This window comes from Haliotis rubra, unplaced genomic scaffold, assembly GCF_003918875.1.
Source record: "Haliotis rubra isolate DU_JTF1 unplaced genomic scaffold, ASM391887v1 Scf1320, whole genome shotgun sequence".
NCBI lineage: Eukaryota > Metazoa > Mollusca > Gastropoda > Lepetellida > Haliotidae > Haliotis > Haliotis rubra.
This window is the reverse complement of record NW_025765249.1, coordinates 169,142-195,070: the sequence shown is the minus strand read 5'-3', so window position 1 is coordinate 195,070 and position 25,929 is coordinate 169,142. Positions and strand designations below refer to the sequence as shown.

The following is a 25,929-nucleotide window of genomic DNA, read 5'->3' as shown; positions in this document are numbered from 1 at the left end:
CATTTTGACTTGTACCGTATGTTGACGTCTTTACTTGTACACTTGACATGCCTTTGCGTGTATTTGTGACGGGAATCACTGATGGGGTAGGATGCGCTCACCTGATATTACACACTTGATAGTGATACATGAACATAGTTGGAACTGTACAATGGTTTGAGCTTTCAGCAGAGATTTATGATTATAAAATTGATTTAGTCGTTCGTATTGTAACTTGTACTTTGAATTTGAAATGTGACACCTTACAAGGCAATAGATAGTTGATCATGATCAATATCCAGCTACAATCTGTAACACCATGGCAAGAATAGCACATAGGTGTAACGATCATTCTCCATTCAGTCCAAACGGACCCAAGCCATCCTTACTAGTTTCGTATATTGCATAACCTGCGACCCGTGGAGATCCGGGTTAGAATTGTTCTTCAGCAACCCGCGCTTGTTGTAAGAGGCAACTAACAGGATCGGGTGGTCAGGCTCGCTGACTTGGTTGACACAGGTCATCGTATCCCAATTGCGTTGATCGATGCTCATGATGGTGATCACTGGATTGTCTGATCCAGATTTAATTATTTACAGACCGCCGCCGTATTGATGGAATATTGCTAAATGCGGCGTAAAACAACAAACAAACAAAACTTAACTTGCTGGCAGTCGCGTAGATTATAAAACTGCTTCGATTCGTTTTGTTTGCCTTTGTCCTCACCTCACATGTACATAATTTCCGTTACTCATAGATTAACATGACTGTTGTTTTGTCATTCAAAATGTATCATGTCATAGGAACTGAAAACCACGATGAATATTATGTATATTTTGTAGTGAAGACTGACCGGACTATTTCATAAAAATTTAAGCGTTCGCTCGTCACCCTGAATGCCCGGGTTCGATTCCCCACATGGTACAATGTATGAATCCATTTCTGGTATCCCCCGCTGGAACATTGCTGAAAGCTGCGTAAACTAAACTCACTCACTCAAAACAATACCCACAGCATATTATCAATTCCTAACTTCAGTAAAAAATGCTTCTTTTACACACAGTGAGTGAGTGAGTTTAGTTTTACGCCGCACTCAGCAATATTCCAGCTATATGGCGGCGGTCTGTAAATAATCGAGTCTGGACCAGACAATCCAGTGATCAACAGCATGAGCATCGACCTGCGCAATTGGGAACCGATGACATGTGTCAACCAAGCCAGCGAGCCAGACCACCCGATCCCGTTAGTCGCCTCTTACGACAAGCATGGGTTACTGAAGGTCCATTCTAACCCGGATCTTCATGGGTTCTTAAAGTCGAACTAAACTCACTCACTCAAAACAATATCCACAGCATATTATCAATTCCTAACTTCAGTAATGCTTCTATTACTCACAGAATGCAATACTATTGGTCATTTACGACCAGATCCATCGTTGAGTTTACCGGAGTGATATTAATACGTCATGGGCCTAGGTTTTCGAAGCTCTCTTAGCGCTAAGATAGTCGTAAGTTAATGTTAATGTATGGCACTTACGACTATCTTAGCGCTAAGAGAGCTTCGAAAATCTAGGCCATGGTTTGTAAAAAGTACAAAAGCCAGGATAAGGGTTGAGAGTTTTATATGTTAATCTTTGACCAGTTATTTCACATGGGTTAATGGATTCCAAAAGATCATTTGATGTGACAATAAAATAGCTAAGGACAGACAGTCAAAGAGTCCAGTTTTTTACAAAAGCGATATCAACAAATTTAGAGTAGCATAACACATAACAAGTACATACTGAAACTAACTCGCTGGATCACACGTGAGCATGTCCAGACAGGTCTCGCTATCAGAATCCAATTTCACCACGTCATTACAATAACATTTGCACACAACTGTTCATCAGGAAAACGTCTATTCCGATGAATTTCCAAGAATTGTGCATCTTTGGGTCTGGTTTACACAGCCAGAGTACCCCTTGCTAGCACTGTCATCGATATTTGTTATGTACATCCGGTTTTATAAAATGGTCACCATGGGGAAAGAACATCATATATAATGACCGTTCTGAATCCACAGTACACGTTCCTGTGATAAACATGGACTACATCAGCTTTGTACAATACATGCATGCAACCAGCCTTTACTGCAACATATGTACAACGTCTTGGTATACGTTCTCAATAACGAGGAACACTAGATAGAGCCAATACCAGATCGGGGCATTCAACAGCTCCCTATCCTACAAGCACAACATAGCATCTTTGGTTTACTTGATCAATGTCGTGAACGAATATATTTATAAACATAGGATACGAGGAAATAGGTAAATACACGCTTGATAATGGCACCCGTCTTATAACGCGGTATGTTTGTATGCAGGGTGACACCAACCAAATAGTCTACAGAAATACACAAAACACGTGGGAGTCTCCGATTGGTGGATTAGAATACGTATATGTAGAATTAACATACGTTACATATCATCCAATGTCTTCGGTATTTTGATAATCGTAGTTTTAAATAGTTCTGCTGATGCTGTCAGCCGGACAACTGCGTTTAACACGCGGAGGTGGACAATTCTGTCTTATCCGAAATCTGCCCCAAATTAGCGAGAAACCGAGACCCAAACTTCATGACTATTGCGCTTGGCGCATGCGTACAAATGTGTCTAGCTCTATTGAAAGTAATACAACAAGGATTGTATCCAATGAGTTTAGCACGAGACGAAGTCCAAGTGGAAACAGACGCCCGATTGTATCTACCAATACATACGCCTAACTATGGAGACCGGCAGATGACGACGAACCTTTTGTCAGTAAGAGTTGTCCTGGAAACACAGTCTGCTGAAAACAGCATGCATTGTCAGATGCCCTTCGCAGGATGCGAGAATGTAAATATGGTACATCTCATGGAGTATTTGAAATGAAAGTCCCTGCCATATGTCCTCAATCTGGCTCCTAGGGGGATGGTGTGGTTGCTGAGCCCGATTTCCTCTTGCGATCCTTCTTTGGTCTCCGCTTCTTACCTTTTGATTTTTTCCCCTTTTTCTTGTCCTTCTTTCCTTTTCTCTTTCCCTTCCTTCCTTTCTTTCCCTTCTTACGCTTACCTCCCTTCTTTTTGCCTTTCGATTTCTGTCTGCCACCCTGGGCATGATCAGTTGAGGGCATTGTTGTCAAGCCGATGACCTCGCTGTTGAAAAGGTCCTTACACTCGTGCCCCTTCTTTATCTTCTTAAGCGCCTTCTTGAAATCCTTATTTTTCTTCTCCCATGGGACGACGAATGACATGACAAATTTATTATCCTTCCTGTTTCCCATTATCAGAAATTTGCTTCTGGTGTCATTGAGAAGGTCGCACTGACAGCTTGCTCCCCCTTCGATCACGAAGGCCATATTCTTCTTATCCTTCTTTGATAGGGGTTCTTCTTTCTTGTAAAACTTTTTCTTTTTCTTCAGAACCACGATTGCGTCGGCATCCCTCTTCTGAAGTTCGGCGACACCTGTCCGAATAACTGAAACAGGAAAATAGGACTATGAACCCATGGCTGAACAATGATCAATTCTTTCTCACACAAGTCTGGGGCGGTGGGGTAGCCTAGTGGTTAAGGCGTTCGCTCGTCACCCCGAGGATCCGGGTTCGATTCCCCACTTGGGCACAATGTGTGAAGCCCATTTCTGTGTCCCCCGCCGTGATATTGCTGGAATATTGCTAAAAGCGGCGTAAAACTGAACTCACTCACTCTCACAAGTCTATGGCGCTGCATTGCGCCGAGCAGAGTTGCGTCCCTTGGACACGAAAGGAAACTGTGATCGTAAGTTCGAATTCCGATTCGCCCTGATTCTGTATCTAGGTTTGTCCGCATCGTTCCCTTACTTGTCTAATGTTTTCGAAGTGGTAAATGCAAACAACCTGCAACACTTCGGGATTTCCTCCCACTATTAGCAGACACAACGTGATATTAGTGGAATACTGTTTAAAGCGGCGTTGAACTCAACTCTCTCATTCACTCTCTGATAGGACGGGTTTCCAGTAACTATCGATGTGCTACGTGTCAAACACGTACCTCGCGACCGTCGTAACTGTACAACAGATTCGTACTCCTCTGAAGAGTACAGGTATGTGTAAAGATTACATTCAGTAAGCAGTTATTTCGTTTGAAAGAATTAGTATGATGTATTCCGTGATGAAACTATGGGAATCTCCTATAGAGATTATTACACGAACAAGCGAGTCATACGACTTATACGAAATGAGTGCGAAATTTTGTATTGCCCGCGCGAGTTTCGTATATAAGTCGTGGGGCACACTTGCGAGTGTAATAATTTCTTTATTATCCATTGTATTCATGTACATTTGTGCAGTAAAACACGGTAAGCAAGTGTGACGGCCCACTTCGTTGACGTCACGTTCAATTGTTTAATGACGCCACAGACGATGAAATACAGAAACAATGGTTGCTAGGCAAAAGTGGTATGTGCACATGTGCACATATGACATATATGACACTGGTTATGTTTCAACATATGGATAATAAAAATCCAATAGCATATTAAATATATTACAGTCTTTAGGATCGAGCTGTCGTCGTGAAACGTGTCATATTATCTGGAATGCGAATAAGATTAAAAATGACATTCAGTAATTATTCAACCTTTTTTTCCTATAGAATAAAACGGTATATAAGGCTCAGGGAAACAAAACTTTGTATACTTGTCAAATCGTGAAGTTTACAAATTTCAGACGTTCTGAAATGACCCTTTCGAAACGAATCTTTCCTTTTAATTGATGCATCAAGAGTTATATCAGAGAGGATTATCTTAACAATAGAGATGCCCTTGAGAACGTCGTAACAGTATTTCATGTTCACGGAGAATAAAGGAGTTTCATGGCTGTGAATTATAGCTAAGCCAGGTCGACATCACTTGATGTATAGCCTGAAATATATATTCACGTTCCTTTACATTCATCACAAATATTATGGCTCACGTTTCACTAAATATTGTGTGGAGATCGGGGTATGTAGTGGACTATCCCGTCATTGTTAAGCCCTATCATTGGAAACCTAAGCCACCCTTTGAAACGAGTTATGCAACGAGTTGCGAACAAAGACGTTTGAATGAAATCTACGGCAAACAAGTGTGTGTCAACAATGTTGTCAACACCCCACGTGAGCCTCTTTCATTATGCGACGTTACGCGGGGTAGGCCCATCTGGTTTTCAATATAGATTTCCTGCCCATTGTGAGAAGATGATAGATATCATTTGTTGTGAAATATGGGTGTCCCAATAATTCTTAATGAATCAACGTATTTACAATTATCTGAATTTTCAAGAGACCATGTGTACAGTAGAATATATCAGATTACACAGCCCATGGTAAGAGCAGGCCAGGGCGGACATGTAACGAGTGACCTGTATTTGTTCGCTAGTGGCATTAGCAATTTAACGGAGGTGGACACGGAAATAAGCTTCACCCATTTTTTCGATAGGGAATCAAACGTATTTAACCACTAGGCTGCTCTACTGCAGAAACAGTACAATCTGAATTCATAACGTGATAAGACTGTGTCTGAAGTTATTTCTGTTACGGAATTTATGTCAGAACACAATATATCCATCCACCCTTTTATACGCTGATGTCTAGGAGGGGCAGTGGGGTAGCCTAGTGGTTAAAGCGTTTGCTCGTCACGCTGAAGACCTTGGTTCGATTCCCCACATGGGTACAATGCGTGATGCTATTTCTGGTATCTCCCCGCCGTGATATTCCTGGAATATTGCTAAAAGCGGCGTAAAACTAACCTCACTCACTCACGTCCAAGTTGTGCACTAGTCAACAGTTGAACATCTCGATCGATTTTGTGATCGGAGAGGCTAACGACATCATAAAGAAATGGCCGAATGGCGATATCATTTGCTGCCACTATTATCCCACCGACGTCATCGCAACGTAAAAAAGCTGACGCTGAACCTTTTTCGGCGTAATTCCATCATCGTTCTTGCTTTGTAATCAGACAAGATTGTTGTGAAATCCGTGACTAGACCCCAAAAAGTGAAGGTTGTCAGCCCTTACTTCAGCTAAATAAGTGCTATTATTTCCTCTTACAGAAAATGAACGAGAATTTAAGATAAATTTATAGGGTGAGGCGTTGACTGGTGGAATGGAAACGCTATCAAGGTTGTCTTTCTTCTGTTACTCTCGCATAAATCACGGCCAGAATTCTAACACCGCGCCTACAGCGCCATGACGGAAGCACGAAGGGAAAAGGATTACTCTCCCTTCACGCTGCAACACTGGCGTATGCAGTGAGCGAAGCCATACACTCCTCTCCTAAACAAACACACAGTTCACTACCAACGCTGGGTTTTTCATGGTTTTTACCCTTGTTAAATTCCGTTTGGAATTCATACGGTAATATCCAGTTTAAACAACTATTTATACACCTAACGTAACATGAGGTGAAACGATGTTGTATCCCGTTTCAGTTTTTTCCCCTGAAATATATCGATAATCAATTATGATGCCAAGGAATAAGAAAGGTATTGTCATTAGGGTAGCTGTCAGCACACTTTCTGTTTATGCTTCTTTACAAAAACCAGCATAAACACAGACGGGTTCATAACCGATCGGATAACTAAGTCAGGCCGGTGCAAATATTTTATGTCTGCCACGGGGGACAATAGACGTCGTTATGTAGTTAAATCCTTCACATTTACTGCGACTGAACAAGAGTGTAAGTTTTCGAAGTGCGAAACTGAAGCCGTAGGTGGCTAAAATAAATCTGGAGATTAAAATCCTGAAGCTTTGGGTACTTTACACACTATTCTACCTCAACAGAGCTCGGGGAAAATCTGATACCACGCATAACGAATTCTATTGAAAAAAAGGTGTAAAACGACCTTACCAAATTGGGACCGACAGTTGTTGTCGACGATGGCTTCGAATGTCATTGGGTGTTTGCAGGCCGTACAGTTATTATCAGCTGAAAGACCAACAACAAAAGGTTTAATCAGCATATATGACAGATAGCATTGCTGTCAACACCAAGGTGAAAGAGTCTCGCTTCATGGCGCATGTGTGAAAGACGATGGTGTCTGTACAACCAGTCAGAAAGTCAGCTCGCGGTAAGGTCGGGCATCCTCCAGTTGATCGTCATCAAAGTCTGTTGTGCAGTCGAATTTGTGATTTTTTATTATTTGCTGTTTCCACAGCCTGAGTTCAAAGCCTTTACTCACAGTCAAAGTTCTGCAAGCTTGAGTAAAAATATACATTTCATAATGAGCGAATAACATCGTAAGCGCAACGTTTACTTTAGAGAAGTCAATAGTTATAACCTGGAAACTGAGAATTGAAGTACATCCCCAAATGTGATGGGAACTGCTGTTTTCGGCTGCAACCAGCAATATTCCAGCCACACCGAGGCGGCCTGTGAAAATAGAGTTTGGTGAGAGCAACACCTATTCAAACTCCTCTTCAATATTCGAATGCATTAATAAGTTTTGACTTGAATGTCCTTTTGCCTTTCTGGACGTACACACGTTGATACGAGCGTAACGGAATTCTGCTGGATGTGCACTGCGGTTTTTATGTTTATACCTCCCCAAACGCAAAGAAATATGTTGAAGTAAATTCTAATCAAACTATATCGACAATAATAATACTCAGATTGCTTATAATACACGAAAACTGAATACAACGATGTGAATACTGAATACAACCCTAGGAGCAATGATGCAGCACAAGCCTGGCCCAATCAGGGAACAGCAGTCCGTTTGTGGGCAGTAGGCGTGGCCTAATTCTGTACATATAAAGTTAAAGAAACCATGTTATTTCTCCAAATCATTATCATGTTTTGCTTTCACGTGGCTCTGACTCATTTCGATCACTATTGTCACATAAACAAACCGCGTGTTCTTTCGTATATTTTGAATACTACATTATGCGCAATTATGGCGGTTCGTCTACCAATTTATCGTTGTAACGCCCGTAGAATTTAGCAAGATTGATACCTGAAACACGAAAAACAGCTGACGTTCCCTGCTTCTGAAATGCCGTCCATGTGGTGGTCAGATGACTGCAGACATCGTTAAGAGTCAGTGTCGTTACAACGTCTACCAGTCCTTGTCAAGTCGAGTATCAGCGGGGTTAATACACTGGGTTATTTGAATGGTATTACGTGTGTGATACAGTGCGTGTGATGATGAAGTGGTATCATATTGAAAATGTACTTACCATATTGACCAGTACAGAGACCAACTCAGTTTCTTGTTTTGTAAATGTTCCAGACCAACATTGCCAATATGTTCAAGGTTGAGATTCTTGAGAGGCATTTAGAAGTTGGTGAATATATAAGCCGAGTATATGGACGGCAGCTTCTTCCTTATTGTATAACACACGTTTCTGGGCTGCTTCTTGCCCCTTCTTCAGGTGTTACACAATTAAAAAGAAGTTGCCATCCATATACTCGTCTTATATGTTCAATGATAAATTATGTCAATAAAAGAAATAATTATATCCATACATAAATAAACTAATAAGACTAATATATTTTTTTCGACACATTAAAGTTGAGGTAAAAGTGTTTCCTTTTTCAAATCAGCAAAATATGGCTGAGACATTGGTAAAACAAGAACTGTTCCGGTCAAAGTACGGAAAACATAACTTACGCTAGAACACCTTGAGCAGGCCATCTACACACAAGCATATAACCATTTCTGTAGAATGACACAGTTACCTTGGTGATTTGAATAAAAGACAAATGGCTACCTGCACCATTTGATCATTTGACACTGTTACATGCAATGTCAAACGTTTTCTTGCAAAACACAGACCGGGATCATCATGACGGGCACTTGTTAACGAGTACAAACTTTGGACGTTCTTCTCAACTGGGTAACAACACTGAAGTCGTCTTATACAAGTAAACCGACAAAAAAAGTGAGTGATCATGAATATTTTTGGGAATAGGTTTCGGAATAAGTTAAAAGAGTCAAACAATGTCTTATAAGTATCTAAAAATATTCATGATTCCTTACATTCTTTTGTCCCGTATATAATTTACCATGACACTTTCCTTGCTTAAGTTGAACCTACCGCTGTCATTTTTTGTTTTAGTCGAATACAACAGATCTAATCTATCATGCAGAATGTGCCCTGTATAAATATGTCTACAGTTACGGAGAGAGAGAAATGAGGAATAGAGCATGCCATATTCAAGTTAAATAGAAAATAACTATTTGTTAAAACGAGGTATTTTGCTAGTATACACCCCGGTTGTTATAGAGAGGGTAGGGGATTTATTTCTCATTAGGAATAGGTCGCTGTAAAAGATATCACATTTTGACACAAAAGATAGAATTCCTTCCTCTGGCACACACAGTTGACCCTTGAAACATTTAAGTGATTCCCCAGGGCAAGGCAGGGCTGCTCTCATTAATTATTCAATCCTTCATATTTTTTTCCCTCAAATTTCTAAAACAAATAACCATAACACCAATTAACACAAACCTACTGTAGAAAACCAAACTAAGTGTCCGTGGTAAACTGTGGTTATCCTGAGCACCAAAAACAGAAATGTTGACAGAAAACTCTGAGTTAGTTCCTACCATCCCTACTAATGGGACTTGATGTGTCAACTCTCCGCCAGCCATAGGACTCTTTTACCTCCATTCTATTTTGATAAATACCCTGAACATATTTGCCACTAAAGCTGAATTTCCGATGTACATCACTGCCGCAATCTCACACAGCAAACTTTGCACAGAATATCTCTCCCCGGTATAGATCGGATGCTTTCTGAGCGCCACATAATTTTAAGCTCAAAATAAGACACAGCAGCAAATGGGTGTCAGGGTATTTATTACAATAGGATGGACGAAAATACCCTTGATAATAGAGGATGTTGACCCGTTGAATCCGAATAAATATCCAATACATGACGAGACTTATACAATGAAGGTGAAATCTAAGTACATGCTCAAAACAAACTGAGAGCATAATACGTGAGGAAGGTGGGGCGTCAAGTTGGGTGCGACATTGTTTGTGACTAAATGTGTTAGGATAGGGTGGCTAAAACAAAGAAAGTTGGAAGAATTATCAAATTATGGTGTAGGTGAAAGAACAACACAAATCAAACAGGGTTACGAATCAAACTTAGGTCAAACAAGGTTATTCTCCTATCAGTTCAGTACACCTTCTTGAAGTACAAAGCCATGGAATCAACCGTCTTAATGATACTACTCATGCACGTGGGAGATACTTGGTACAGGTGATGTTTTAACACCATTAATCACAAATATCACTAAATCAAGTGATGTATGAATACGTTCTGTATACCAAGCTACACGTGTAATGAAATGTTGCAAGAGAGTTCATATTTTCAACCCATATCACATTTGCACATTCCAGTCATATCACAACAGCCTTTACGTGTTCATCGTCCGAGACAGGCAGACCAGATTGGCAATGACCAAGGTCGTTGGGGTACCATGGCAGGCATTCTTTCACGTCACTAATTGGGTCATTACTCCGAGGCGGACGGTCAATGTTCAATATGAACATCTGTGCAACAAAGATGCATCTGGGTAAGTAAAATCCCAACGCAAAAAAAAAAAAAATGTAAATTGACACAACACATCTCAATCACAGTCAGAGCCATAAATTCTAGTACATATCCTTGTTGTCAGTGTATATTGATGGCCACGTAGCCCATCCCCCGCCGTGGTATTGCTAGATTATTGCTAAATGCGGCGTAAAACTAAATTCACTCACATGGATGTTTGTACTTGATCAGGATCTTGTAATGAAGGGATGCCGTTCACACATTGTATCCATGTGGGGAACTGACCGCCCCATGTCAACGTAAGTGTACAATGCGATACAAGATGCGCACGTGAACACAGCATAACCTTAGATGCATGCTACCTTTGTCTTACTCCAATCCTCTTCCTTACACAAGGTTATGTCCTAACATGGCTGAGGCAATGTATTCTCTAAGAAGATGCAGTGAACCTAACTACTACGACCGACGATGCTTGTTAGAGAGGCCACAATCACAAGAAATTTACCTATGAAACCACCTGAAGAACTCCCATCGTTTTTACATTGAGTACCAATGCAGGCTGAAATGATAAACATTGAAAGCCATGGAGCCACACTCATTCATTCCGTCATAATAGGAGGCACAAATAGTGTCAAAGCTCGGCATTGCTAAGATGCTGTTGTCCAGCTAGAATCTACAATAACTGGTATCGGCGTCTGAAAAAGGCCATTAACGTTCAACAGGCAAGGAGACACATCGCATTGTAAGATATCAAAACGTTGATTTAATTTCTCATATCAGATTAATGTTGCAAATTCGTTAATTATCTTTTTTGCATTCTGCACGTTGTAACAACTTCGACATTCGTGACCTCTTTATCGTTAGATAAAGTGGTCTCGAATTGTAATGAGGAAGCTGTCGCACTATGTGGTTGAATGAAACAATTAAAGCATTTCTTCTCAATGAAGGTCTCCCGGTCTCTTGATGACAATACTACCATTGACGCCATGCTGATGTGATGGCTACCCCGACAAGGCATGTGCAAAGATTTCTTCCTATCAGTTCTATTCAAACAGAATATATGTTTTTACGATATAACATTACAATCGAAGACACGTATTTTCCAATGTCCTCTGATCTCGACTGCCCAGTTCCACAAAGCGATGTTAGCTTAAAGACACCACAATTCCCATTCCTTAACAAAACCAGTCACATCGCTTAGGTCACCGTGGAATGAGACGTTGGGTGACGTTGAGCAGCCCAATCTCTTTGAAGCTGTGTGCCGTGAAAACGTACAGATGAATTTCACTTTAAACAAGAAAGTAAATCAAATAAAGTGAAATTAAGATTGCTAATCCTCATAATTTTATCTTGCCAATCTCAGAATTTCATTCATCTTAGGATAAAAGTTGTTTAACAAACGATCATAGATTCAAATCGCTATTATTGGTTTGTATTACCAGGGGGTAAGCGCAGTAGTTGGAACACTGAAACAAATGCACGTGCCGTACGTGATGAACGTTAACTTAGACCAACCCTACTTGTGATTTAAACATACTTGTTCTCGGTGTTTCATTTAATGTGCATATACACTGCATACACCCTTGTTATACAAACCAATTATAACGATTTGAAACTATGATCGTTTGTTAAACAACTTTAATCCTAAGTTTAATAAAATTCTGATATTTAAATGTTCAGTTGGCAAGATAAAATTATGAGAATTCGCAATCTTAATTTCACTTTATTCGATTTACTTTCTTGTTTAAAGTGAAATTCATCGGTACGTTTTCACTGCAAACCGACTATAACCATACCTTAAGATAGAGGTCGGTTTGTGGAATTGGGCCCCGGAGTGTTGATACTTGATATAACGAACTATACTTTGCACATGTCATGCCCGGGTTTTGTGTACACATATATGATATTCACGTTCTGATTAGAGAACACGCAGAATGAATAATGAAATGATAATGAATCCTGAAAATAAGATAAAATCATATTATTTTTAAATCTCTCCAAAACAAAGTCTGATACAGAGGTAACACATACATACCTACGTACACGTTTGTATTAAAAGTTCGTCTTTATTTCATCAGTATTAGTATTATTATCAATCAATTAATCTATTAGTATTTTTTTGTGATAAAAAAACTCAAATATATAAAATTATATTACGTTTATGTCTTAACAGGAAAACATATTGGACAACGGCATTTTGGATCAAAATTGAATTTTTTAAACCTATTTTTTCCTTTCCTTGAAGTACAAAAGGGGTGTGAATTCAAAGGCCTATTTTTGTATTTTAACAAGTAATCACGAGTCCAATGATGGCCAACAAAGCTTTCATAGTAAACCGTGGAAATGTTAGCGGAGGACCTATCTGAAACCTGAAGACAATTTCTCACAGTCCTCAAGTGCGGTGGCGCTATTGGTCTCCTACAGCGCCGTGACAAAGGTGACGTTACGGTTGCCCGTGTCACCAGCGAAGGGCACAATGGACTTTATCCGACAATTACCAGCAGTATATCGTCAAGTGTGTGCGGAGATTCCCCACCTGGGGTTGACATGTGGGAATATACACTTGGATGTGTGGACAATATTCCCCCCTACGTCTCGACGCCTGCCCTGACATCCCTGTGACACGTTCTCAGGTATGGACAGGAGTTTACAGGGACGGTATCAAAACTACGCACAATGATTTACATATGGCATTTGGACATTTTCCAGGTTAAATAATTTTGAACTTCAATACCAAGTTTCCAAAAAGTCTTTGGTCAATGTCAAGACAATTAAGCGGCCTCATACTCTAACCGATGCATTATGAGGTTTACTTGATCTGTTTCAAATCCACACTTTATTAGTTCCCATCTAGTCTAGCGCAAACATCGCAAAATACCATGTACGAAATAATGGTCCCTCTTCATTTCAGATGGTTATACTTGGTCGTCAGTTACTCCATTGTTTTGTGTATAGGGCGGAAATCAGTTTTACCGGAAGCGTATTCTTCAGTGGGTACTTATTTTATATCATATTAAGATTAAGCTCTCGTCATTACTTTTGCACCATGATAATCTATTCGATCATCACGTCTACATGAACACTTTCGGATTGTCCACGTACACAGGTGACGCATACTCTTTGAGCTTCTGTCAATACGACTACATATGCAAAATTTAGTTTAGAACAGTTGCATTTTGTTAAGAACAGCTGCCTGAGTCAAAATTTTTGAAAGGAAGTATAAAAGCGACTTGGACATGTTATGTATACCATTTTTTATTAACCTTATAACCTCTGGCGTTCTTGAAATGCACCTCACTGATCTGAAGCCCTTGAGTTGCCTCAGACTGACTGACTGACTGAGTTTGGTTTTACGCCGCTTTTAGCAATATTCCAGCAATATCACGGCGGGGGACACCAGAAATGGGCTTCACACATTGTACCCATGTGGGGATTCGAACCCGGGTCTTCGGCGTGACGAGCCAACGCTTTAACCACTAGACTACGCCACCGCCCCGAGTTGCCTCAGATAATCGATTCCTGATCATAAACGGTCGTGTTTGTTTGTTTGATGTTAAATGCCATACTAAAACATATCCCAGCTGAGGGAGTATAATCCAATCTGGACCAGATGCTCCAGTGATTGACATCATGAGCATCGATCTACGCAATTGGGAAACGATGACATGCATCAGCCAAGTCAGCGAGTAAATGGTTGTGAGCTGCCCCCTATTATAAACATTTGCACAGTGTACTTAACCGGGTGTGATACATGTGAGAGTTACTCCAAGTCTACTCGTGTCGTTATTAATGTCACAAGCAAGAAGCTGTTACAGACTAACTAAACGTGTCACTCCGGTTGTAAGAGGGACAGGCGATAACAGCACAGAGTCCATTCGACACCGCCTACTCAGCATTGTTTCTTTACATACCGTGCCTGAGTACAACCCTCCATCCAAACTGTCCAACTTTGAAACATGATGAGACTTTGGACTGATTTTGACGCCGCCATAGCTGGAATATTGCGTGAAACAACAAACCGATTCGGGGTAGATGGTAACTTCTACGTATTTAAAAAAATAGTTAGCCATATCAAGAGACGGTGCGGAGAAGCCATATCGGGAGATGGGGTGGAGAAGCCATATCGAGAGACGGGGTGGAGAAGCCGTATCGAGAAACGGGGTGGATAAAGTCCTGTCGAGAGATGGGGTGGAGAAACCATATCGAGAGGTGGGGTGGAGAAGCCGTATCGAGAGATGGGGTGAAGCCGCATCGAGAGATGGGACGGAGAAGCCGCATCGAGAGACGGGGTGGAGAAGCCGTGTCGAGAGACGTTGTTCAGAAGTTATATCGAGAGACGGGGTGGAGAAGCCGTGTCGAGAGACGGGGTGGAGAAGCCATATCGAGAGATGGGGTGGAGAAGCCGTGTCGAGAGATGGGGTGGAGAAGCCGTGTCGAGAGAAGTTGTTCAGAAGTTATATCGAGAGATGGGGTGGAGAAGCCGTATCGAGAGATGGGGTGGAGAAGCCGTGTCGAGAGATGGGGTGGAGAAGCCATGTCGAGAGATGGGGTGGAGAAGCCGTATCGAGAGATGGGGTGGAGAAGCCGTGTCGAGAGACGGGGGTGGAGAAGCCATATCGAGAGATGGGCGGAGAAGCCATGGGGTCGAGAAGCCATGGGATGGGATGGAGAAGCCGTGTCGAGAGACGGGCTGGAAAAACCGTGTCGAGAGACGGGGTGGAGAAGTCGAGTCGAGAGACGTTGTTTCGAAGTTATATCGAGATGGATGGAGAAACCGCATCGACAGACGGGGTGGAGAAGCCGTGTCGAGAGACGTTGTTCAGAAGTTATATCGAGAGACGGGGTGGAGAAGCCATATCGAGAGATGGGGTGGAGAAGCCGTGTCGAGAGACGTTGTTCAGAAGTTATATTGAGAGACGGGGTGGAGAAGCCGTGTCGAGAGATGGGGTGGAGAAGCCGTGTCGAGAGATGGGGTGGAGAAGCCGTGTCGAGAGATGGGGTGGAGAAGCCATATCGAGAGATGGGGAAAGCCATATCGAGAGATGGGGTGGAGAAGCCGTGTCGAGATGGGGTGGAGAAGCCATATCGAGAGATGGGGTGGAGAAGCCACATCGAGAGATGGGGTGGAGAAGCCGTGTCGAGAGATGGGGTGGAAGCCGTATCGAGAGATGGGGTGGAGAAGCCATATCGAGAGATGGGGTGGAGAAGCCGTGTCGAGAGACGGGCTGGAGAAGCCGTGTCGAGAGACGGGGTGGAGAAGCCATATCGAGAGATGGGGTGGAGAAGCCATATCGAAGCCGTGTCGAGACGTTGTTCAGAAGTTATATCGAGACGGGGCGTGGAGAAGCCGTATCGAGAGATGGGGTGGAGAAGCCGTGTCGAGACGTTGTTCAGAGAAGCTATATTGAGAGAGAGGGTGGAGAAGCCGTGTCGAGACGGGGTGGAGAAGCCGTGTCGAGAGATGGGGTGGAGAAGCCGTGTCGAGAGACGGGGTGGAGAAGCCATATCGAGAGATGGGGTGGAGAAGCCGTGTCGAGAGATGGGGTGGAGAAGCCGTGTCGAGAGACGGGGTGGAGAAGCCGTGTCGAGAGATGGGGTGGAGAAGCCGTGTCGAGAGATGGGGTGGAAAGCCGTGTCGAGAGACGGGGTGGAAGCCATATCGAGAGATGGGGTGGAGAAGCGTGTCGAGAGATGGGGATGGAGAGAATATCGACGAGAGACGGGGTGGAGAAGCCGTGTCGAGAGATGGGGTGGAGAAGCCGTGTCGAGAGACGGGGTGGAGAAGCCATATCGAGAGATGGGGTGGAGAAGCCGTGTCGAGAGACGGGGTGGAGAAGTCGCGTCGAGAGACAGGGTGGAGAAGTCGCGTTGAGAGACGGCGTGGAGAAGCCGTATCGAGTGACGGGGTGGAGAAGCCGTGTCGAGACACGGGGTGGGGAAGTCGCGTCGAGAGACGGCGTGGAGAAGCCGTATCGAGAGATGGGGTGGAGAAGCCGTATCGAGAGACGGGGTGGGGAAGCCGTATCGAGAGACGGGGTGGAGAAGCCGTATTGAGAGACGTTCAAAAGTTATATCGAGAGACGGCGTGGAGAAGCCATATCGAGAGACTTGTGGAGAAGTCATATCGAGAGACGAGATGAAGAAGCTGGATCGGGAGAGAAGATGGAGAAAGACTCGACACATGGTGAATCGAATTCGTGTCAGCGCCTGATGAGCAAACGGGTTTTATCATAAGACTACCCAAGTGTGATTTGAATGCATGCGCGTCATATGACCCACTCTGTGAAGCGATGGGGTTTGGTCAAAGGTATGGTGAGTTCATAATACTCAAAGTGTCGGATTGTAAATTATTTGAGAGTTTATGGCCATTAGCTTCAAGCCTTCTACAGCACAGGGTTATTTTGTGATACGTCATAACACTTAAGCACCAAGATTGTGTATTAAAGTTGTCACCACTGCAATGTGTTATAAAAATCTGGTTTATTACCGTGAAGATAACCGCACTGGTGCCAGAACATGCGCCGCAGAGAATGTTTAAGGTTACTAAATAGTAAATAGATTTCACACAACTAATAATCCAGAGTGTGTGTAAGCTGTAAATAAGGTCTGCGTAAAATACAGAGTTGACGCATTTATACAACAGTGGACACATAACACAACTGTAAATAGAGCACCAACACAACTGTGAATAGAGTACCAGCACAACTGTAAATAGAGTACCAGCACAACTGTAAATAGAGTGCTAACACAACTGTAAATAGAGCGCCAACACACCTGTAAATAGCCAACACAACTGTAAATAGAGTACCAACACAACTGCAGAGGAAACCAAACTGTAAATACAGAGGTACCACAACTGTAAATACAGAGGAAACCAAACTGTAAATACAGAGGTACCACAACTGTAAATACAGAGGTAACACAACTGTAAATACAGAGGAAACCAAACTGTAAAAACAGAGGAACCACAACTGTAAATACAGAGGTAACACAACTGTTAATACAGAGGTAACACAACTGTAAATACAAAGGTACCACAAGTGTATGTACAGAGGTAACACAACTGTAAATAGAGCGCCAACACAACTGTAAATAGAGCGCCAACACAACTGTAAATAGAGTACCAACACAACTGTAAATAGAGAGCCAACACAACTGTAAATAGAGTACCAACACAACTGTAAATAGAGTGCCACCACAACTGTAAATAGAGCGCCAACACAACTGTAAATAGAGTGCCAACACACCTGTAAATAGAGTGCCAACACAACTGTAAATAGAGCGCCAACACAACTGTAAATAGAGCGCCAACACAACTGTAAATAGAGTGCCAACACAACTGTAAATAGAGTGCCAACACAACTGTAAATAGAGTACCAACACAACTGTAAATAGAGCGCCAACACAACTGTAAATAGAGCGCCAACAGGAGCGCCAACACAACTGTAAATAGAGTACCAACACAACTGTAAATAGAGTACCAACACAACTGTAAATAGAGTACCAACACAACTGTAAATAGAGCGCCAACACAACTGTAAATACAGAGGCAACACAACTGTAAATAGAGTGCCAACACAACTGTAAATAGAGTGCCAACACAACTGTAAATAGAGCGCCAACACAACTGTAAATAGAGCGCCAACACAGCTGTAAATAGAGCGCCAACACAACTGTAAATAGAGTACCAACACAACTGTAAATAGAGTGCCAACACAACTGTAAATAGAGCGCCAACACAACTGTAAATAGAGCGCCAACACAACTGTAAATAGAGTGCCAACACAACTGTAAACTGAGGCAACTCAAGAACTGTAAACATCTGAGGCTACACAACTGTATATACAGAGATAACACAACAGTATATACAGAGATAACACAACTGTATATACAGAGATAACACAACAGTATATACAAAGATAACACAACTGTATATACAGAGATAACACAACTGTATATACAGAGATAACACAACTGTAAATACAGAGGCAGCACAACTGTAAATACAGAGACAGCACAACTGTAAATACAGAGACAGCACAACTGTAAATAGAGAGATAACACAACTGTATATACAGAGATAACAACTGTAAATACAGAGGAACCACAACTGTAAATACGGAGGCAGCACAACTGTAAATACAGCAGCTACACAACTGTAAATACAGAGGCAGCACAATTGTAAATACAGAGATAACACAACTGTAAAAAGAGTGCCAACACAACTGTAAATAGAGTGCCAGCACAACTGTAAATAGAGTGCCAACACAACTGTAAATAGAGCGCCAACACAACTGTAAATAGAGAGCCAACACAACTGTAAATAGAGTGCCAACACAACTGTGCCAGCACAACTGTAAATAGAGTGCCAACACAACTGTAAATAGAGTACCAACACAACTGTAAATAGAGTGCCAGCACAACTGTAAATAGAGTACCAATACAACTGTAAATACAGAGGCAACTCAAGAACTGTAAACATCTGAGGCTACACAACTGTAAATACTGAGATAACATAACTGTACATAGAGAGGCTACACAACTGTAAATATATACATAGGCTACACAACTGTAAATACATAGGCTACACAACTGTATATACAGAGGCAGGACAACTGTATATACAGAGGATATACAATTGTAAATACAGAGATAACACAACTGTAAATATAGAGGTAACACAACTGTATATACAGAGGTAACACAACTGTAAATACAGAGGTAACACAACTGTATATAGAGAGGCTACACAACTGTAAATAAAGAGATAACACAACTGTAAATTCAGAAGTAACACAACTGTATATACAGAGATAACACAACTGTAAATATAGAGATAACACAACTGTAAATATAGAGGTAACACAACTGTAAATACAGAGGTAACACAACTGTAAATATACAGGTAACACAACTGTATATAGAGAGTCTACACAACTGTAAATAAAGAGATAACACAACTGTAAATACAGAGGTAACACAACTGTATATACAGAGATAACACAACTGTAAATATAGAGATAACACAACTGTAAATACAGAGGTAACACAACTGTAAATACAGAGGCAGCACAACTGCAAATACAGTGTACACCACTGTAAAAACAGACGCAACACAAGAAATGCAAATACAGAGGCATCTCCAGAACTAACCTATCATTTGAGGTAATGTGCAGAGATATACAGAGATAACACAACTGTATGTACAGAGATAACACAACTGTAAATACAGAGGTAACACAACTGTAAATACAGAGGCGGCACAACTGCAAATACAGTGTACACCACTGTAAAAACAGACGCAACACAAGAAATGCAAATACAGAGGCATCTCCAGAAGTAACCTATCATTTGAGGTAATGTGCAGAGATATACAGAGATAACACAACTGTATGTACAGAGATAACACAACTGTAAATACAGAGGTAACACAACTGTAAATACAGAGGCGGCACAACTGCAAATACAGTGTACACCACTGCAAAAACAGACGCAACACAAGAAATGCAAATACAGAGGCATCTCCAGAAGTAACCTATCATTTGAGGTAATGTGCAGAGATATACAGAGATAACACAACTGTATGTACAGAGATAACACAACTGTAAATACAGAGATAACACAACTGTAAATACAGAGGTAACACAACTGTAAATACAGAGGCAGCACAACTGCAAATACAGTGTACACCACTGTAAAAACAGACGCAACACAAGAAATGCAAATACAGAGGCATCTCCAGAAGTAACCTATCATTTGAGGTAATGTGGAGTTATCATTTCATAAACGCACAAATTCGATATATTTTATTAAAACGGTTAACTTTGAGGCTGAGAATAAATAGGTTTCATGCTTAATTCATGTTCGGCCATGTGCTCATGTGTCTGAACAGCCGTTTTGAACTTACACAGTCAATGCAAATGGTTCAAAAGAGCTCCACTCGATGAGAAAGAACCATATAATCGTCAAAATTATTTCTGAGGATTGTTTCGCTTTTAGAATTGCTTTAAGTAAAGTTTTGATAAGACATAGTTTTGTGCACAAAAGTCTTAGTATTGCGACGTCAGATAATTGAAGCAGGTATAATATTTAACACATAACGTAAAATTTTGTTTCGAAATTATTACTTTCAATCTGAATACTGTTTTAGGTGCAAGGGCAGACGACATTTAGGATCACTCATACGAAGTGAATATTACGTTTACGTTCAGAGATTTCTTTGAAAACACCTGGTATCATTGATGACTTCCAGTGATCTGTAGCATTGTACGCCATATAGATATGTTTTAGTGGGATAATTGAGACTAGTTATTCTTTGGTGTTGAGGATATGTCCCTGTTGAGGAAGCACGGGCATTACCAAAGTCAGTTATAGATTATTTGTACATAGTGACCATAGCGTTCAGAGACTTTAATATCAAGGATCGTGAATGCACCATTATGTATTTTGAGAATCTTACTTTCACATTGTGTTGTAAGTATAGGGTAGGGGTGGATTAACGAGACAATGAGAAACACTCTGCATACGTCAGACGTGTGTGCGTGTGAGTTTAGTTTTATATATCAGCAATATTCCAGCTATATGGCGGCGGTCTGTAAATAATCGAGTCTGGACCAGACAGTCCAGTGATCAACAGCATGATCATCGATCTGTGCAATTCGCGAACCTGACCACCCGATCCCGTTAGTCGCCCCTTACGACAAGCATGGGTTACTGAAGGTTCATTCAGTCAGACGTAATTACCTATTTTTTTCTATCAACGAAATAACATATGAAATTAAAACCTGCTGTGGAGCTTTGTGAATGTATCATCTTGGAAGCAAATGTGCAGCATTCCAAAACACAATTACGTCCGACAGGGATGTCTTTGTTGTCCCAGATGCCGGGGTTCATATGTTGGTGTAAATAACGTAATGAAGTGGACACAATAATCTCATTGATGTGTCCTCTGCCGTGATTGACAAAACACAAACTCATGTCAGTCATTGTTCATTTCATTACACGTTTATACTAAAGGAGTTTAAAATTGTGAAGCTCATTTCTCCACACTGGGTTAGTCGTGATTTTAATTATACGTAATAGCTGTGAGGCTACTTTCAAATTGTGAGTCGCTTTATCTAACTGGCATAGTTAACAGGGTATTTTCACAGAAATGGTAGAGCCACAGGGTTCGTTGTACCGAAATTATATAATTTTGGCACGTGTCATCCAATATTTGTAGTTTTGGGGTTATTTTCATGGAACTAGTATTACTGTGACGCTCATCTTATAGAAAGGATACTGTGATTCATACTTTATAGAAATGATACTGTGATTCACATTTTATAGAAATGATACTGTGATTCACATTTTATAGAAATGATGTTGTGATGCTAATTTTATAGAAATTATACCGTGGTTCACACTTTATAGAATTGACATTGTGATGCTAATTTTATAGAAATGATACTGTGATTCACATTTTATAGAAATGACATTGTGATGCTAATTTTATAGAAATTATACCGTGGTTTACACTTTATAGAAATGACATTGTGATGCTAATTTTATAGAAATGATACCGTGGTTCACACTTTATAGAAATGACATTGTGATGCTAATTTTATAGAAATGATACCGTGGTTCACACTTTATAGAAATGACATTGTGATGCTAATTTTATAGAAATGATACCGTGGTTCACACTTTATAGAAATGACATTGTGATGCTAATTTTATAGAAATGATACTGTGATTCACATTTAATAGAAATGACATTGTGATGCTAATTTTATAGAAACGATACTGTGATTCACACTTTATAGAAATGACATTGTGATGCTAATTTTATAGAAATGATACCGTGGTTCACATGTTATAGAAATGACATTGTGATTCACATGTTATAGAAATGACATTGTGATGCTAATTTTATAGAAACGATACTGTGATTCACATGTTATAGAAATGATATTGTGATGCTCGTTTTATCGAACTAGTGTAAAGCTGTGAAACTCTTCCTACTGAACTCGTATAATCGAAGCTAATGTCAACAGACATTATAACAACGAACCTCATTCCTACAAAATGGTTATAGCCCTTAGGCTCAGTTTTATCAAATCGATATATCTGTGAGCATCAATTGTCAAAGTCGAGATATACTCAGTCAAAATATTCAAGTCAGGTGCTAAAGGGCATACCCACATTTAAAACAGCTGAAATGTGCAACTCACCAACTTGGGCAACAAAATGTAAGGGACCGTTCATAATTTATGGCTAGGATGGGGTGGGGGTGATGATGATGATTTTAAGGGGGTCACTCATTTGTTCTGGCGAGGAGGGGGATTCAGCAATTTTGTACACATGTACTAGGGGGTCAGCAATTTTGTACATTAAAATACTACAACTTTATGCTTTAAAAATATGGGAAAAATTGATTTTGTACATGATATGCAAGGGGGGGTCACTTACTTTGAACGTAAATTTTAGGGGGGGTCATTCACATTGTACATGCTTCTGAATAAAAATCATCATCACCCCCCCTTGCCATAAATTATGAACGGTCCCTAAGCTGAAAATTAACGTCATGGACTGATCTTTCGGTGCACGTGATCTAGGTGATGGAATAGTAAAACTATCCACGGTATGTCCGATAGCTGCACTTAATTGATTACTTTTCTCACAAAAGTTACAGTAAGACATATTATTTGTTGTATAAAAGCAGTATCAAATGGCATGACATTATGGAGTGTCCTCTAATCCCGCGTCAACACGGGACTATCCGTATGCACAATCCCCAGTCCCATCTGTCGTTGAGTTATCTGTCTCTGGTGGACCACAGGGCGCCTAGCGACAGAGCGGACAGCCTACTTGCCACTCCCAGCGAAATTCTAGATGTACTTGACAAACATTGAAAGAATAAATCTTCCCCTGTTGAAAAACTGCTCTGTTGTCCCTGCTGTTGGATTACCTACAACTTGCGCTGAGCAGGTCGAGTTTTTTCTTTGAGAAATTTATGAGTTTGGTAACCGTGTCTTCCCATTCATTTCAGCGCGTCAGGGCTAGTCAACAGAATACGGGCATATATCATCGCAAACATTTCTGACGTTTACGCCATCTAAATAGGTTTTGGCTCTGATTGTGCGAAAGAAAATTCCAAAAGATTTCGCAGCATATCAATTACTTCTGTAAAGTTCAGCAGAAACGATGAGAGGTCGCGATGTTGTAGTCGCCGATTGCAATCACTTCGCCAAACACGTATACGTATATGAATGAACGCCTTCATTATTTCATCATTTGGGTTTTTATCTAAAAATACATATAATTTGGTGAAGTTAAAAGCCGTACTCATATCTATATACTGTCCTATGTTACAGATTACATCTCTGTGCTGTAATATTCAAAGGATAACTCCATCTCATTATTTCTCCGAATGCCAGTGCAATGTTATTTGCTTGGAAACCCGTCGTATCTTCTTTACAACCGGCACACAATCTTTTGCATTAATCATAGGAGTGAGCCAAAAAATATTGATATATGAATGAAACCGGGCTGTTGAAACATAAATTAATAGTTGACGGTTTATAAGTGCGAGAGGTTTATCAGCTGAGCTGTAGCCGCAAAAAATGTTATCTCACATTGTGTTTGTAAAGCTGTTATTTAAGGTGTGTGTAAATTGGTTCCATTACATATAGCACTGATGGCGTTCTACTTGTTTTCAAACAATGGTAACTGCAAACATTTCCAATGTTATCAGCATCCGAGTATTCATTATACAACTTTCCATCACGACAATTGAAAATAACAACACGATTATCTTCAGTGCCCACAGCGTTTGTATGGTTGGTTCAGGAAAATGTTCCGAATCATCCCCGCGTTACTACTATCACCGCATCAGCTAATAAATTTAATGTGGACCCTGTTTAGGACATTTGATAATTCCAGCATCCAAAGTTTAAAACCTAAAATCGAGAATCCATAAACAGATTCCGATGCCTCTGATAATCCTTGAAAATAATATAAATTTTTATCATAGGCATAATGCACTAGTTAACATCACACATACACACACATCATGTGGGGGATATATTTACTTATCCGTGGCGTTTGCAACGTCGAGATCCATTTTCATTTAATTATTTTCGATTAGTACTCAAAATCAACTCAGTGGAAAGGTTTTTCGTGTAAGTGCACATAATAAGGCTCTTAGACTAATGCCTCTGCGCTATTTGATATACTTCAAATATGAATGAAGTGCATTTCATTGCTTTGGTATTCACATTAAAAAATAGATGTCACTTTCATAAATTCTCTTAGTTCGTGAAGACATAAAGAGAAAGAAGAAAATGGTCAAATCGGGTACCGTTATATCGTCTAGATGCGTTCAATAAATTATCAATCTAAATATTTTTATATAAATTAATAGTTTTTCACGGCCTGAGTGTTGGGGTGATATACGCTGTGTTCATTACAGAACATGTGGTTTACAGAGCATGTACTGGGACAATCCCTAGTACTATGACCCTTTGAATTACTGTCTGGTGCCGACTAGTTAATAAGTATCTACAGTCCCACAGTCCATAGTGTATACATTGTATACATTGTACACATGTTTAAGTGAAAGATTTATCTGACACAGGATCATAAAGTTATATTTCTTCAATTTCGGGTCAGATACTAGTACATTTATACAACAGTTTCTGTTCTGAATTGAAGCTGGCCTTTACCACGCTTAACGTATTGGTTGACATGGCTATCAAATATATAATTTTGTCAAGTTTAGATATTGATATTTTATCAAGCATTTCTGTTTCAAACGGAAGAAACACTTACACGAAATATCGTCAATTATTACATTATTCTTTTGTTTTGATGAAAATTCACGTCAGAATCCCAGCATTCCCAATAACAATGGACGCTTTACCTTTACAGCACGACACGGCAAAGTGTACCGGCAGAGCACCTTACAAGCGCTCTAACGGTTGAATCAACACACCCTCTCGTATGCTGTTTGTTTTGCAAATCCACCCTTGAAATATTCTTTTGTGCACTATTGACATTTGTTATTATAAACGTAATTATTCATCTGATAGAAAAATGAAAACAGCTCATTTTTAGACCCACAAGCCACCGTTATGATATTGTGCCACAAGGTTATCGCTTGGTTATCGTCCTGTTTAAAGTGTTTGATGTAAGACGTTGTCCGTTACAGGTTTATCTTGCGGCTTGATAATGTTTGGTTACGCAAACTGCGCACTTACTGCTTACTGTAATCTTATCTACTCCAACATGCCATTGCCTCTTCCCGTATATCGTTATTATTGAACCGATGTCACGCACACCTTCAATTGGGCTCATCTGATTACATCAGATACCCTCTTTGTTAATTTAGTTTGTCATTAAATATCAAGAAATATTTTTACAT

At 40.6% G+C, this 25,929-nt stretch overlaps 1 protein-coding gene across 6 annotated transcripts in view; it reads right to left on the bottom strand.

Moving 5' to 3' along the window:
• Window positions 1-1,583: 1,583 nt before the first annotated feature.
• LOC124267596 (secreted frizzled-related protein 1-like) overlaps window positions 1,584-25,929 on the bottom strand; it is a 73,728-nt gene continuing 49,382 nt past the window's right edge. For 4 of the 6 annotated variants that reach the window (XM_046702556.1, XM_046702557.1, XM_046702558.1 and 1 more), the window contains exons 3-5: window positions 11,032-11,085; window positions 6,870-6,947; window positions 1,584-3,478 (exon numbers count right to left, since the gene is read on the bottom strand). In XM_046702556.1, coding sequence (XP_046558512.1) covers window positions 2,925-3,478; window positions 6,870-6,947; window positions 11,032-11,085 — 686 coding nt within the window. In that variant the 3' untranslated portion in view covers window positions 1,584-2,924. The remainder of the gene's footprint in view (window positions 3,479-6,869; window positions 6,948-11,031; window positions 11,086-25,929) is intronic. The other 2 variants (XM_046702559.1, XM_046702560.1) reach the window with 2 other exon arrangements.